Below are 17178 nucleotides of genomic sequence, written 5' to 3'. Positions count from 1 at the left end.
GTGCTTCTAAAAGCAATGCCCTTTCTTACTTTCCTGTGATGATCACATTTGCTATCTGAATTAGGTATTCCCTTTGTGTGATTAAAGCATCAGGAATCTCTGTACAGAAACAGGCTGTAGAACATGGACAAGAAAGGGCAGTAGGAATCTCTGTAATAAGACTTTGGACATTTGACTCTGGACTGCGGTAATTGCTAAAGGAACGTTCTTGTTCCACAGATTTCTTGGCCCTTGACTTTAGATTCCCATATGTATCTGTTTGTTCTCATGCTTCTAATAAAGACATACCTGAGACTGGGTAATTTATAAAGCAGAGAGGCATAATTGACTCACAGTTCCACATGGCTGGGGAGGCCTCACAATCATGGCGGAAGGCAAAGAAGCAAAGGCACGTCTTACATGGTGGCAGGCAAGAAAAGAGCTTGTACGGGGGAACTCCCATTTATAAAACCATCAGATCTCATGAGACTTATTGACTACCACAAGAAAAGTGTGGGGGAAGCCACCCCTATGATTCAATTATCTCCACCTGGCCCTGCCCTTGACACATGGGGATCATTACAATTACAGGTGAGATTTGGGTGGGAACACAGCCAAACCATATCTCTGAAGAGTTTACATTCAGAGATCACCCTAATTACCCACAATTCAGTATAGTTGATGTTTGAACAACATGCGTTAGGGGCCCCCCCCCCCCCCCCATGCAGTTGGAAATCTGTGTATAATTTTTGACTTCCCAGAACATAACTACTGATAGGCAGTTGTTGACCCAAAGCCTTTCTGATGACATAAACAGCTCATTAACACATATTTTGTGGGCTATGTTTATTATATGCCATATTCCTACAATAAAGTAAGCTAGAGAAAAGACAATGTTATTAAGAAACTCTTAAAAAGAAGAAAATACATTTGCTATTCATCAAGGGAAGTGGATCATCATAAATGCCTTCAGCCTCACCATCTTCGAGTTGAGTAGACCAGGGAGGAGGAGAAGCTGGTCTTGCTGTGTTGTGGGTGGTGGATGTGGAAGAGGGGGAAGAGGTGGGAGGGGAGGCAGGAGAGGCAGGACACTCAGTGTAACTTCTGTTGAAAAAAACGTGCATGTAAGTGGACTGAGCGGTTCAAACCCATGTTCAAGAGACTCTTTGCTGATACTGAAAGATGTTAGGTGGGATAGAATAGGCCAATGAGAATTTTGTTGTCATTATTAAAAAAAAAATTGCAAAAAAATATTTTTAATTTTTATCTTAAAAAGACATGGATATTTTGAATTCATTATGATATACAGGAAAGGAAGTGGCAGAAGTATATTCATAACTAACATGGCTTGAGTTGATTACCAGTTTTGAAAAGTTAGCATTTATGTCTGAACGAGTATTTTACTGCCACTTTCCAATTCATATGAAAAATGCTTCCTGACTATAACCCTATGAAGAATGTGTTTTCATGCAGAAGGCAGCTTATGTGCCTGTGGTATTGTTCCCACGCAAATGCAAATAGGGGTAACTCTCAGTAGGCGTTGCAGCAAAATCCAGTTGTATCACTCTACAAATTATTCATCAGAGTAGATGGGGCAGTACCCACACTGAGTCTGTCAAGCAAAAACAACAATATTCACTTAGTACAAAACACCCCTTTGTACTACTGTGCTGTTTGTACTTGTACCCCTTTGTACTATTCCAATTCTGGAATTGGGAGGATAAGGACCGCAAGGGGTCCTTTGCCCAGAAATACATGGGCAACAGTCTTGTTGATTATAGGTGGAGAAAGAAGAAATAGGACTCAACAAAACATTTTATTAAACATTTTTAGATAAAATACAATGATTGGGAGGTAGGGAAGGGGTCAAAATAAGAAACATTTGATGTTTGTTAAATATTCCTCTTTTGTTCTATTTATAGAAAATAAAGTCGTCTCTCAGAGCTTTCCCAAAGATTATGAGGTTTAACAACCAGTCCATTGTAGCTTTTGTTAAACCCTGGTTTTGAAAGCTCTTGTCTTTGTTCCTGAATTTTGAAGGACTGCACTTTAAGCTGCTGGATTATAGTACTTACAGTTTACTCTTTGCTGGCTCAAATGTCTTTCACAGTGTTAGATTGTTATCAACTAAACTTTTTTTTATTTTGTATTTTTTATTTTTTGAGACAGCATCTCACTCTTGTCACCCAGGCAGGACTGCAGTGGCACAATCTCAGTTCACTGCAACCTCCACCTCCCAGGTTCAAGCGATTCTCCTGCCTCAGCCTCCCAAGTAGCTGGGACTACAGGTGTGCAACCCCACGCATGGCCAAATTTTATATCTTTAGTAGAGATGGGGTTTCACCATATTGGCCAAGCTGGTCTCGAACTCCTGACCTCATGATCTGCCAGCCTCAGCCTCCCAAAGTGCTGGGATTACAGGTGTGAGCCACTGCGCCCAGCTCAACTAAACTTTTCTTGGTGCTGTCTGTAAGATCTTAATCCAACAAGCTGAAAAAGTACATTTGCAGAATATTTTGCCAGCGTCCAAAGTCACATGATATCTTATGTTCCTCAGGCAACACATTGTCATTTGTTCTTAAATAATTGCCATTGGATTCCACACAAGCATGGCTTCATACAGCAAGCGCGTAAACATGATTATGGGTACCCTGCAATAAGGAAATCCTACTAAATGATGTGTGCAAGTTTTTGCTGTCCAAGAGTGCTCCTTGTAATCGAGAAGGAATTTCCTCAACACAAAACAGAATAGTGCATGATTATGTGCCAGGGAGGAGTGCCAGCTTGGTAGGAGTTGCAGGTGCCGTGGGGTGGGGCGAAGGACTAGAACCTGTGTGAGCCATGGGACTGGAAGAAAGGAAAGGTAGAACCGGGGCTGCAAGCTGGATGGACAATCAACAAACATCGTCTCTAGGTGGCACCAAAGCTGTCCAGTGCCCCTCCTTCCTACCCACCTCCAAGCCCACAGCACCTGGAGAACGTGTTGAAGTTATCTGTATGTCTTTCCCCAACTAGACTGTGAGTGGACATGGTCTGTGGTTTATTGAGCTTTGTGGCACTTCCCATCCCCTAAATCCTGGCAGAGCACCCAGCGTATAATAAATACCTCCAAAAAATCTGAAGCAAAAGAGTAAATTGAGAGTGAATTCTTACTAAAACTATTAATTCAGTAGTGTGAATTCAATGCTTTGAATACATTTTCATAGAATCTTAACACTGATATAAACAACCTATAAATGATGCATTATGTCTTCTGTACCTCAGTAAGTTTTCCGGATGGGGGGAGGATGGGAGTGAAAATGAGGAAGAGAAGGAAACCTGTTTGCTAACTGAAATTCCTGCATAACATGAAAGACTCTGCCTCTGTATCTCATAAGATCTCTAAGGGAACTAGATTCCATTTCAGAACAGTTGCTGTGTTTCTAGCCCAAAGCACCTACTGACATTATTAAAATATAATAGCACAGCAGTATCCCCTTCTCTTTACTCTTGCTAGCACAATGTGTTTGAAAGCAGTAAGCTGGCCAGGCGTGGTGGCTCACGCCTGTAATCCCAACACTTTGGGAGGCTGAGGCAGGCAGATCACAAGGTCAGGAAATCAAGACCATACTGGCCAACATGGTGAAACCCTGTCTCTATGAAAAATACAAAAAAAATTAGCCGGGCACAGTGGCATGTGCTTGTAGTCCCAGCTACTCAGGAGGCTGAGGCAGGGGAATCGCTTGAACCTGGGCAGCAGAGGACGCCGTGAGCCAAGATCATGCCACTGCATTACAGCCTGGGTGACAGAGCAAGACTCTGTCTCAAGAAAAAAAAAAAGAAAGAAAGCAGAAAGCCAAATGTGGAGAGCCTCTGTTTGACAGTAGGTCTTGAGATATGTGCATTAAAATTCAGTTTGATTTTCCATTTGTTGCATTCTCTCTAACTGGAGAAGAAAGTTATATTCACCACCCATATTTATTAGAACCCATCTCCCAGCCTGCCTCGTCTCTGATCCTCCCCTGTGGTATTTAGCCAGGCATCTGCTATGGTCCTGGCACCAGGGAGTCAGTGATGAGTGACTTAGCTCCTGCCCTCCACGTGCTCACCACAGAATACACCTAAGGAGGCAGCTCATGCTTTCTTAGACTTGAGCCCCTGCCAAAGGACCCGGTGCTGAAAGTCATTTATAATTGTAATTTATAATAACGTTTTGTTTTGGTTTTGGATTTTTTTTTAATTTTTTTTTTGGGGGGGTACAGAATCTCCCTCTTTCACCAGGCTGGAGTACAATGGCGCAGTCTTGGTTCACTGCAACCTCTGCCTCCCGGGTTCAAGCGTTTCTCCTGCCTCAGCCTGCCGAGTAGCTAGGATTACAGGCGAGCGCCACCACGCCCAGCTAATTTTTGTATTTTAGTAGAGGCGGGGTTTCACTATGTTGGCCAGGATGGTCCCGATCTCCTGACGTTGTGATCGGCCCGCCTCGGCCTCCCAAAGTGCTGGGATTACAGATGTGAGCCACCGCGCCCGGCCTATAATAATGTTTTAAATAAAACTCAAGGTCTGGCTTTTAGAAGACATAACTTAAAAACGGATATGAGAAACATAATTTCAATAAAGGATGCCAATAATTCTTGTTTATCAAGGCAAGCAGGACATAAGTGGGATAGACATTTGATTGTGAATCCTTGTAACTGTCTTGTACGAGACACACAGCCAGTGAAGGTGGTTACATCCAGAATCCTGGCTTTTTCTCTCTCTAACCTGAGGCCATACTCTTCACAGCTCTTCTGTATTGAATAGGTCAGCTTTACAACCAGAAAGGAAACCACAAGTTTAGCCAAGTAAAGAAAGACATTTGCAAAGTCATGGCAGGGTGTCTATCATGCCTTTGCAGTCTATGTGCTATCTCCCTTCACCACCAGGTTTCTTTCGGCTGGTGGCGTCATGTGTTGGCTTCCTAGGCAGTGTATGGAAATCTATGGCAAAACAAAACTCTTTTCTTTCCTACTGAAGAAAAAAATGTACGATCTGAAGCTAATTTATCATCACCAGGTAACCCTTCAGTGTTATTGTAGACAGAATTGAAATAATAACTTCTGCCTTTGAAGAAGGCTGGAGGATGAAAATGAAATGGAGGATAGAAGACAAGGTGAAGGTTAAATCTTTCAGCATAGAAGTGCAGCTAGCCATCATGTCAGCCCCTAAACACTGGTGATGTTCCCCAGCCTGTGGGAGGCAGATGAAATTGAAACCAGGTCGTGCGTGAGTGATCTGGAGGCCATAGGTAACAGTCACACAGAGCAGAGAGCACTAGATGAGGTGGCGCTCAGAGGAGCACAGGCAGTTGAATAAGGGAGTAAGGAGCATTCTGGAAGCTATAATGGGGAGCTAGGAGAATGGCAGGATGATTGTGATGGAGTCCCTCCAAATGCCAGCAGAGCCCACGCTGTGACCACTGACGTAGATGGAAGTCACGTTTACTGGGAGAGAAGAGGTTAAGGAACACCCAGGTGGACAGTTAGCTCCTCCGCAATGAAGACAGGTACTGTGGAGTAAAGAGAGCTTGTCATGAGAAATGAAAGAAGCCTGAATCCATTTTTGAGCTCTATGAAGTAATATATACATTTAACATATTTGTTCCTATACAAGCTATGTTTGGATAGCAAAAACAAAATTATGATTTCTATGAAAAATGTAATTCACATCTGGAACATCTTATGGTTGTGTTTTGTTTAAAAAGTATGTAGGTTTGGCTGGGCACAGTGGCTCACGCCTATAATCCCAGCACTTTGGGAGGCTGAGGCAGGTGGATTGCGTGAGGTCAGGAGTTCAAGACTAGCCTGGCCAACATGGTGAAACCCTATCTCTACTAAAAATACAAAAATTAGCCAGACATGTTGGGGGTGCCTGTTATCCCAACTGCTGTGGAGGCTGAGGCAGAAGAATCACTTAAACCTGGGAGGTAGAGGTTGCAGTGAGCCAAGATCACCCCACTGCACTCCTCCCTGGGTGACAGAGCAAGACCCTGTCTCAAATAAAAGTATGTAGGTGTTTGTATTTTAGCTGCATTGCTAAAATTCTGTAAATAGTGTTTTTAATGGATGAATGCTAATGTTTATGTGTATATATTTTTGTTTTTTTAAAAACAGGTTCTTGATCAAGTTCCAACTCTATGGATCCAGGACAGGTTTGTCCCATGACCTGCTGTGAACAGTGTGTTGTCTGATAGAAGATTCGGTTGGCAAACCATCTCTCTATTGCCTTACAGAGCAAGCAAAGAAGATGTATCGATTGAAGAGCCATCTGACTGTGTGCTTTCTACCTTCTGTGCCCTTCTTAATCCTCGTATCCACTCTAGCCACTGCGAAGAGTGTGACTAACAGCACTTTAAATGGCACTAACGTGGTCTTGGGCTCTGTGCCTGTAATCATTGCCAGAACTGACCATATCATAGTCAAGGAAGGGAACAGTGCCTTGATTAATTGTAGTGTGCATGGCATCCCTGCCCCACAGTTCAAGTGGTATAATTCCATTGGCAAGCTGCTGAAAGAAGAAGAGGATGAGAAGGAGAGAGGAGGAGGTAGGCTTTACAGTTGTACAATATCATAGTAAAATATCAACAGGAGCCTTGGAGCCGGCACCCCTGATGTTAGTTGTTCTCATACAGATCATTTAAAGACCTTACCTTGTCTTGTTTTTCTAAGGCAGGTGAGAGGACATATATTCTTAAGGATTCCAAGAAGTGATTAATTCATTTTTTTCACTCATTGACACAGAAGACAAACAGGTCTTTCAAAAGGCTTCTTGGAATTGTACAATCTAATACATTCAATACATTATAGACACAGATGTAAAATAGATTTTCCTAAATATACATTCCATTTGTAAGGGAGCTTTGTTTTCTTTTGTGGAGCTGGCTGGAATAAACAATATGGCCAGTGTTTATGATTAAATGTCAGTACAATTCATTGTGGATTTAAAGACCACACTTTGGAAAGGAAACCTCAGTGCAGGTCTCAGCCACTGGCTGGAGTCCCTCTGTGTTCCTGGAGACCTGGCTGCAGTTTCTAGGCTGAGGCAGGGAGGGAGGGAGGATGCAATCGCAAGGAAGGGAGTGGGGTAACGGGAGACTGCTGAGTTTTTAATAAATGCATCTCCAACGAAAATGTGTGAGTCAGCTTACTCCAGGAAAGCGTAGCCCGGGAGAGGACTAGGTCTTCGGGAATCAGTGCATTTCTTCTTTTAGATGCGAGAAGTAATTGTCTGAAAACCCAAGCCTGGTGGGATTGAGCAGGACTGAATCTGCTTTCCCAGGCATGTGCTGTGTGAAGTCGAGGGGCTGGGGTTGGGGAGTGAAAAGACTGAAGTGGTCGCTTTTTTGTTCCTTGTGCTCACACTGCCCTCCTGTTCCACAATTCTTTAACCAATGGACAATTCCCAGAAGAGTTTCTGCTACAGGAAAACCTACATTTTAAATCTCTTTCCCTCGTTTTATCTTAATTGCTCTGAAAAAGGAATAGGGGCTAATGCCATCTATCTCCTTAGGAGCTAAGTGATGAAGCTTTCTGGCAATCGCCTGCTTCTGGTTCACAGCTGTGTTCCGCATGGTTGGGGCTGCTAGCCGTCTGAGTGGCCGGAATGTGGGGTTTGCTGTAATGCTGTCACTTACGCTGCTTTGGGTTAGTCAGTCAAGGTTGTACAGTATTATAAAGCTTCTTCCTTTAAGTCAAAATATGATATATTATGAATCGTGTTTAACCTCAGAGAGTCGAACTTTTACCCACCATGAGGAACCGTGAGACAGTCGCAGAGATAAATTAGAAGGCACCTTGGAGATGTTAGAGTTCAAATGTGCCTTTACTGAAATTTGCCCAAAGCCCTGCTATTATTAAGTGGCTATGACTAGACCTGTAATCCCAGCCCTTTGGGAGGCTGAGGTGGGCGGATCACCTGAGATCCAGAGTTCGAGACCTGCCAGGCCAACATGGCGAAACCCCATCTTTACTAAAAATACAAAAATTAGCCGGGCATTGTGGTGCACACCTGTAATTCCAGCTACTCAGGAGGCTAAGGCAGAAGAATGTCTTAGACCCAGGGGGCAGAGGTTGCAGTGAATGGAGATCACAGGACAGCACTCCAGCCTGAGTGACAAAGTGAGACTCTGTCTCAATTTAAAAAAAAAAAGTGGCTATGACTAGAACCTTTACTACTGACAGCAGAAAGATGAGGGAATGCAACCCCTGGCCCACACTGGTTTCTGTTCCTACAGCCCCTTCCTCCAGCATAAGTGAAAAGGTAGTGATGTCACACTTGTGAACAGAGGGCAGTAGCCATGGTAACAAAGACACTGCAGCCCAAGGACCTTAGCAGGTCTTTCTACAGGGCTGGGCCATGGCTGGGGAACCCAGGGTGACTGAATCAAAGGAAACAAAGACACCAGACTTGGATCTACCTTTACATGGACCCTGAAGCAAAGGTTGTATCCCCGGGTATTAAAGAACTGGGCTTTGGCACTGAACTCCTCAGTCCTAGAGAGGAAGAGAACTATGGGAACAGCCTAGTGCTGGGGACTGAATTTCAGTTGCAACAGTTTGAGGATTATCCCAAAGTGTAGTATCTTACTGCTTCGGAGATACTTATGCAGTGTCTTAGCGAAAAGGTCCTTGTAGCTGCTGACTCAGCGTTGGCAAGCTGACTCCGCACCATGCCTCCTTCATCTGTATATGAGGGCATTGAACCAGTTGGTAGTCATATTTGGCTCCGTTTTCTTTTGTTTCTGGGTGCTAAGATGGACTATGGTAGCAGCCAGTTGGTAGACCCGAAGCTGGTGGCTGCCAGTCAAAAGCCTTTGGCACACAGAACCGCTCTAGCAGAATCCAGTGCGCTCATCTTGTTTGTCACCAGCAGCCTTGCTGGTAAATCTATTTTAAATCTCATAAGGAAGATGCACTTTCAAGTTTTAAAAAGAACTCGTGCTACCAGTACTTGATGTTCCAGCTCAGCTTCTGTAATTGCAATGCATAATGGTAATTCAGAGCATGAGCAACATGGGATAATATACAAAGCAGTGTACCTAACAACCAAGCAACACACAGAAAACAACAGAAACAAGAGGTTCTTGCTCATAAAATATCAGAATCTAAAAGCTGGAATGGCCTATTGGAAAACCTATAGTCTTTAACTTTTCATTTCTGATGAGGGAAATGAACATAGATTTCCATTTTCAGGCCAATAGGCTAGAAGTTTAAAGGGAGTGGTTTTTTGTTGTTGTTGTTGTTGTTGTTGTTTTTAAATAACTCAACAAAGAGGTGATTGAATATGGTATGAAAAATACTAGGCTGGGCGCAGTGGCTGACGCCTATAATCCCAGCACTTTGGAAGGCCACAGATGGCACATCACGAGGTCAGGAGTTCAAGACCATCCTGACCAACATAATGAAACCTCATCTCTACTAAAAATACAAAAATTGATCGGGTGTGGCAGCCTGTGTCTGTAATCCCAGCTACTTGTGAGGCTGAGGCAGGAGAATCGCTTGAACCCAGGAGGCAGAGGTTGCAGTAAGCCAAGATCGCGCGACTGCACTCCAGACTGGTGACGAGTGAGACTCTGTCTCAAAAAAAAAGCTAGTATCTTAGAACCTTACCTATGTACACTAAGACTACTGTTAAAACCAAACAAAATTAATATAATTTTCATTAACAACTGCTGCCATTTACTAAGCCCCTGTACCAAGTGACATGCTATTTCTAGTCCTTATAATGAGCACAATAGTGAAGTGCTACTAATCCTCATATAAAACAAGGTGAAATCAGAGGATATGGCACAACCACAGTGTGGCCAGCTGGTATTCATTCTCCCTCGGTGCCCGCCAGCAGCATCCTTTAGGTTCTGGTAGGTGAAAAATGTTGAAGAGCCTCTCACCCAGACTGAGCGAATGTGAGAATTCCCTGGTGGAAAAGGCATCATCACTACCAATGGCAAGGTCAGACAGGGTTAGGATTTGTGCTGGAACGTGTATGTGTACATGGCATGCACATGCACAAAAAGGCGTTCATGGTCATCAGGTGAGTCACTTAAGGAGCATACCGCTGTTCACTTTGTGATTAGCCTGGAAAGGAGCAATTTCATGTCTCGTTTCTGCTGCTAAGCTGAGAGAGCTGTAATTCCTGCCAGCCCCTCCAGGCCCAGGGAGAATGGGGCTGTTTCCTGTCATTGGCGGGTTTGCTTTGCTTGCCTGGTGCTGTCACTTTAATTTCACCGGATCAGGAGAGGCTAATGTGTGATCTCTCTCCGGAAGACTTTGGTTTTCGTTTTTGTAGTTCAGCAGAGAACCTGTTTGCGATGGTCCACCCGCCATAAAGCACACAATACCAATAACCACAAATGGCCACAAAATAGGCTACCTTCAGTTTTCCTTTTGCAAGAAGTGAGTAGAACTGTATAGTAGCCAGGAAGTAAGTCTTAATTATTTCAGGCACTAATTATCCAATGTATTTTCACTGTTGCTTCTTACTGTGACTTGAAACCATTTACATTAACATTAGCACCTATCTGGGATGATAAGTTACAAGGGCTTTAAGAAAGTCAGCTGGTTTCGGCCCTTGTAAACATGTCTGATTTGTTAGAGATTACGTTTGAAAATCTTCCATCAAGTTAGATTTTTTACTTTCTGTGGATTTGTTTTCGGTACTTTTGTAGTGTCTGGTTGCCAAAAACAATTAAGCACTGAATCCACAACTGTCACAACTACTCTTGTAGTGCTGTGGAATTCATTATTAGACATTTTGCCTCTAGGTTACTTCGCTTTTTGTGTTTCTTCCTCTACTTTTGCAGGTTTCTTTGAATAGATTGTAATATGCCTCTTTCAGCAAGGGACCATGACAAGCCGTGTCAGCCAGTCTTAAGACTATAGTTATCACCTCCCTACTTAATGTCTATATATCAAGAGGTCGGTGTCCACAGCATTAAATGTAAATTATTCTTAACTTCTAAGATCAGTGTAAGTGGTGTATTAACCTGTTAGACTGAATTCCTTGTTTGGTATATTAAATATTTGAGATTTAAAAACACTCATCAAAGCCTGGTGCCATGGCTCACGGCTGTAATCCCAGCACTTTGAGAGGCCAGGGTGGGACCCAGTGGAGCCGAGGAATTCAAGAGCAGCCTGGGCAACATAGTGAGACCCTGTCACTATAAAAAAATTAAAAGTTAGCAGGGCTTGGTGACATGGACCTGTAGTCCCAGCTACGGTGGAGGCTGAGGTGGGAGGATTGCTTGAGCCTGGGAGTTTGAGGCTGCAGTGAGACTTGATTACAGCACTGCTCTCCAGCCTGGGCAATAGCAAGATGCTATCTCAAAAACAAAACATCAAAAGGTACCAAACACAATTTACGACTTGTGAACACATTATGTATGGATTATTGGAAAATAGGTAATTAGGAATATATTATTGGAAATTCAGAAGATTCACACTATATAGTCTTTAAGGAAGTTCTTTGACTTTTCTGAACCAAGTTTTCTCATCTGTGAAGTAGAGAGAATCCTTTTTCACTACAGGTGGGACCGTGAGTTTTAAATGCGTAGCAGAGGTACCTGGAATATAGCAAGCTCTCAGTAAGTGACACTGCTATTATTATTGTTAATATTGTACTATATCCTCATAATAGTAGGTTTCGATTGCTAAAATCCCTGTTTCCTAATATACTGTGTTTTGTAAAGGAAAGTGTTTTCTGGGTAATTTGATATTCTCTCTCTCAATTTCTCAACCTTTTAAAAACTCAGTAAATACAGAAGAAATTCCTGTCCCTTATCTGTTATTTGAAATTTCAAAATAATGTCCCGACTGCTGTGATAGTGAGTTTGGGAATCTCTTCTCATTAGAGCCTTCCTTCCCTAGTGCATCGCTTCTGTGTACAAAGGGCCCTTTGATATCTGATGTGCTTCTGCCTCAGAAGAAAGCAGTGTATGTGGAAATTACAAAGTATTATCTACCAGGTGAATTTTGCATTTGCCTAACCCAGTGGTTCTCAGCTGGGGCCTATTTTCTCCACAGAGGACACGTGGCCAAGTTGGGAGACATTTTTGGTTGTCATAACCAGTGGGGTCAAGCAGGTTGTGCTCCTGGCTTTTAGTGAGAGGCCAAGGGTGCTGCTAAACGACCTATGTTGCCCAGCACAGACCCCTACAAGAAACAGTTATCCAGCCCACAATGTCAGGAGTAACAGAGTTGAGAAATCCTGCTCTAACACAGAGGAGCAACCCCTTAGCTAAGTAAAGAGTCACTCCGGAGGCCAGGCGCAGTGGCTCACACTTGTAATCCCAGCACTTTGGGAGGCCTAGGCAGGCGGATCATGAGGTCAGGAGTTCTAGACCAGCCTGGCCAATGTAGTAAAACTCCATCTCTACTAAAAATATAGCAATTAGCCTGGCGTGGTGGCACACGCCTGTCGTCCTGGCTACTCGGGAGGCTGAGGCAGGAGAATCGCTTGAACCTGGGAGGCAGAGGTTGCAGAGCCGAGATCTCACCACTGCATTCCAGAGTGAGACTCTCAAAAAAAAAAAAAAAAGAAAAGAAAGTCATTCTAAAGTAGATCCCATAGAAGGAGTTTACTTGACATTACTAAGGTTAATTTTCTAAATTGAGCCTTATGAAGTACCAACCTGATAACCACCATTTGTGAGTTTCTTTAGTGAGTTGTGCTCCACTTGGGATCCATCTCAGAGAAGGATGACAGCTGAGAGTCTCAAAATGGAAGTGATTTTTGTGAACCAAGTGTAGGGTGCTCTTATTTTGGAGGACCACGTGTAGCTACTCTCTAGAAAAGACTATTGTGAGCCCACATGGAATTACATGCTTGGCACTTCTTTTAAAATTAAGATTACCAGATCAAATTAGCTAGAGGAACAGATGTTTCCTTTTCCAGGAAATAAAAAGACCGTAGGTTCTTTTCAGATATTAATACCTTGATGTAGAACAGAACTGCAGATTCAGAACAGCAAAATCCTTCCATCCCCACCTTGAAAGCTTAGCCAAGCCTATATTACCCCAGACCACCTTCACTCCACGTGATGTAAGAAATAGCTTGTTAGAGCTGCCCTAGTACTCGCTGAAGAGGTCTCTTGGGAGGGTTGTGGGTGGGGTCGGGGAAGCACAAGAGCACCTGCAGTTTCTGGGATTTATAACCTGACGCTGCAGTGGCTTTAAGGAGCTGTCATCTTCTGTAGAAGCCCTGTAACAGGTGTACCCATGCAGTGCTAAATTTGCTTTCAATTAGGTTTTGTAAAAAGGCATGCATCCTTTCTCTTCAGTAGCCTATATTTCACATAGTGGAAAATGTGCACCACATTTATAGACAAACACATATGTACACACTGTGTGCCTCTTTGAAGGGTGCTGATTCTACGTGATTGTCATTTAAGTGAATGTTGTAGTTCATTTATGTTTGCATAAACATTTATTGGCACTCTCACCATCTGAGTATGTTTAAGTTGGTTTCGAGAAACGAACATACTTGTTTTAGTAGATTAAATTCTTCTCCTTGAAAAGCATGGGTGTGTGAGGCTTAAGAGCCTAAGTGTCTAAACAGGATTGTTAATACAGTTTTAATCTGTTTATACCACTCATTGTGGATATAGACAATCCGTACGTCCACCACTGTTTACACGTATGCATTCATAAAAGGATTGCTCTGAGGAAAAATAGGTCTTTTTTTTTTTTTTTTTTTTTCCAAAATAAGTAATTGGAAATTTTAAGAGCTTAGCATTTGGGTATAATTTTTTTTTTCCAGTCAGCTTTCTCAAGTTGAAAATGTTAACTTTTAGTGCTCAGTGATCCTAAGGTAAGCCTGGGAAGAATGTAGGGTTTCGGTAGAAGTGGCATGATGACAGTGTCTGTGAAGGTTGTGCTGTCAGTTTCCCTGTGATTCTTCCATTCAGAATGCATTGCTCATTGCCGCACAGCAATAATTTGCTCAAAAGTTTGTGTGAGTGTCAGTTCTGATGTTGTTGTATGTTGGTTTCACACTGAGGCGCAGTCACCCGTGTACCATAGAATCTCTTGCTGTTTACTGGTTTAATTGCAGCCGTAGGATGCTATTGGTCTGTTTTCTCATTGCTAGATGGGCTACCTGGCACTGTCCTGTCAAGAAGACTTTGGGCCATTCCACATGGGCACCAGGTCAGCTGCCTCCCACGTGTGGAACCCACCATGGTTATGGCTTCCTCAGAGAAAGTGAGCAGGGGAGGAAGGCTCTGGAACTGTGTCCCTGGGAAGAAACACTGTTCTTAAAAAGATATTTTTTTCATCACCTTGGTTTGTTAACTTCGTTAATGTTTTCCCAGTCAGCCTCGGCTTGCCTGGTTTGAAGAATTTCAAGTCTAAAAGTGGGTCATAGGCTGCCTTCATTTTAACTTGTGATTAAATCAACCTTCCAATGTTACCAGCTTGACGACTACCTGCAATGAGTGGAAGCGTCCCTTACCCCACATTCTCAGCAACATTAAAAATAAAAAAAGGGAAAGAATTAATGAAAGAAGGCTGAGCTGGGCAGGAGTGGGCCATCCAGGCTGCGGCGAGCTCCCGGGCCTGCCCCTCACACAGCCAGGCAGCCGTCGATTTCCACTGCTGCAGCGTCATTAGTGATCCCCTTTAATCTGGCAATTTGAAAGGCGAAAAGGTTGTTTTAAAAATGATTGTAATGGCCGGGCACAGTGGCTCACACCTGTAATCCCAGCATTTTGGGAGGCTAAGGCAGGTGGATCACCTGAGGTCAGGAGTTCATCCTGACCAACATGGTGAAACCCTGTCTCTACTAAAAATGTTTTTCATTAATTTTTTTCATTAGGTAGGCATGGTGGCGGGTGCCTATAATCCCAGCTACTCAGGAGGCTGAGGCAGGAGAATCGCTTGAACCTGGGAGGCAGAGGTTGCAGTGAGCTGAGATCATGCCACTGCATTCCAGCCTGGGCGACAGAGTGAAACTCCGTCTCAAAAGAAAAAAAAGAAAAGACCGTAATCCCTATAAATGTAATCATAATTTAATTGTTTGTGATTTTCTACACATAGACACCATTCACATTTCTTGTTTTTGCCAATGATCTATTCATAGTCCTTTCCCATTTTTTCTTTTGGGTTTGTCTTGACTTATAGTTTGTCTTGATTTATAGCTGTTCATGATGGTTTAGAGTCATTAAGCATTTGTCTGTCAAACATTCTAGAATCTTCTCCTGGTCATTTGCTTTTAACTTTAATAGGGCATATTTTATAGTGAAAAAAATTAATTTAGGGGAAATCTGATCCACTGGTGTTCTCCTTTACAGCTTCTGAGGGGCTTGAAATGCTTGAAAAGGACTTCTTATTTCAAGGTTATAAAATATTTTCTATTCTCTATTAATTTTAGACTTAATTTTATATTTAGATCTTCAGAATACTTGGAATTTATTTTTATGTATCACTTAAAGTAGGAATTTGCCTTTATTTTCATGCAAACAAATAGTCATCTATCCCAGCAGCCTTTCCCCCCCAGTTTGAAGTGCTGTCGTCTTCATCTTTAAACATCCCATGCTTGCTGCATCTGCTCAGTGCTTTTAGGTTCCTCCGCTGATTTAATCAGGGGTCAGAGAAGGCCTTATTGGGAATTGGAGCAAGGCTTAAAGATGGGATCTTAACTAGGCAAAGTGTGTGAGGCTGGGACTTGAAGTGGGGAGGAAGGAGGCCTTGCAGCCAGAGAGGAAGCATGTGGGAAGGCCCTGTGGCCCCTGTAAGAAATAAAGTAAGGCCAACCTGTCAGGGAAAGGTCAGTGTAAATGACGGTGAGAAGCAGGAGGGGCCCCCGCTCCCCTGCAGGATAGATAGAAAGCTTTGTACATTTGGGGGCCCGCCTGAATCCAGCCCTGCCTTCTTCCATCTGAGCCCTTCTCAGTTTTCTAGTGGTTTGTCGGCTCCAGTGGCTCACCGTCTTCTCTCCTGTGCTCCCTCTGGCCTCAAAAGTCCTTTCTCTTTTACTCCCCTTCCTCTCCCTTCCTGTGCCAGCAGATCTGGCTTAGCAGTGACCTCCTCTAGGAAGCCCTTGCCCTCTGCCCCCTTCACTCCTTCCCAGATGCCATTCTGCTTACCACATGATGCTGTGGTTGTGTCTCGGAGTCTGTTTTTCTCTTGGAACTGGCTGTTTTCTTGCAGTCAGGGGTCATGTCTAGCTCATCTTGGTATTCTCATCATCTAGAGTGGAGCCTGGTACTTAGAGAGTGTGCTCATTGATATTTGTTGACTGAATTAGCGAACAAGATAAAAAATGATCACTACCCTTCTACAAATGTCAGCTTTGTTGTGTGGCCTAGCCTATGCACTGCGGTACAGTTCAGAAACAACATTTGCTGGCTTTTCTCTTGGCAAAGGAGACGCTGTCACCACAACACTGTTATCCACCTCTAGAAGATTTTCACAGTTAAGTCTTGTGCTTGGGGAAGACTGTGGCAGGTCCCTGGCAATTTCTAGTCTCCAGGAGAGATGAGCTGCAGCAGCCCTTGGCCTGAGCATTTTAGCCTAAAGCCTCAGGTGTGCATCACCTTCCAGAACAGGAGTGGAAATGGAGGGGATGGAGGAAGGTCATTTCAACGTGGTGGCAGGGGAGCTACAATCTGCGCAAGGCACAGGGATTGTGTAACGGAGTCCAGGTGCAGGAAGAGGGTGAGTCTGTCTTCTATTCAGAAGGCCATAGTGAGATGGCTGCCTCTGTTGTTTCCTCCAGAATCATTGCATGTAGAACTGACTTGGCATTCGCTCCTGACATTTTGGATTTTATTTGTGCTGAAGTGATGCAGCTTCATGAACATTCAGTGCATAAGCTTGACATTCCCACTCAGTTACAGTTTAAAATACATGGGAACCGCACTGTGCATCCCCATGTCACATGTAAAGCACTGAAGATCTGTGATAGTCACCGTGGGTGTTTGCACAACTTTCTAGCAGCTGAAGTCAGGACCCTTCTAGAATGAACCACCGGGCCAAGTGTTTATAGACAGGTGTGAATGGTGACATGCAGCAGCAAGAATGTTTTCAAGATGTTCTGTTTGGACAGGTGCTGTGTGGATGGAGTTGCTTCTTGAGCATGAGCTCAAAGCTGATGTGGGAAGAGCCTCAGAATGTGCACCACCTTTGCTTCTCAGAACTGTATATGGCAATAGTATGTGCAGAAAATCTGTATTTTTCACTAATGGAA

At 43.4% G+C, this 17178-nt stretch overlaps 1 protein-coding gene across 5 annotated transcripts in view; it reads left to right on the top strand.

The window, feature by feature from the left end:
- The window catches only part of MFAP3L (microfibril associated protein 3 like), a 42062-nt gene that overhangs the window by 16378 nt on the left and 8506 nt on the right, over window positions 1-17178 (top strand). For 2 of the 5 annotated variants that reach the window (XM_032298656.1, XM_032298652.1), the window contains exons 2-3: window positions 6111-6148; window positions 6230-6541. The exons of 1 other annotated variant lie outside the window; for it this stretch is intronic. In XM_032298656.1, coding sequence (XP_032154547.1) covers window positions 6244-6541 — 298 coding nt within the window. In that variant the 5' untranslated portion in view covers window positions 6111-6148; window positions 6230-6243. Of the gene's footprint in view, window positions 1-6110; window positions 6542-17178 lie in introns of all 5 variants that reach the window. 2 more of the 5 variants (XM_032298654.1, XM_032298655.1) reach the window with 2 other exon arrangements.

The sequence above is a fragment of the Sapajus apella genome, unplaced genomic scaffold (genome assembly GCF_009761245.1).
Source record: "Sapajus apella isolate SASKATOON/1434 unplaced genomic scaffold, GSC_monkey_1.0 scaffold39, whole genome shotgun sequence".
NCBI lineage: Eukaryota > Metazoa > Chordata > Mammalia > Primates > Cebidae > Sapajus > Sapajus apella.
Note: the sequence above shows the minus strand (reverse complement) of the source record. Positions and strands in the feature narration are given on the sequence as shown.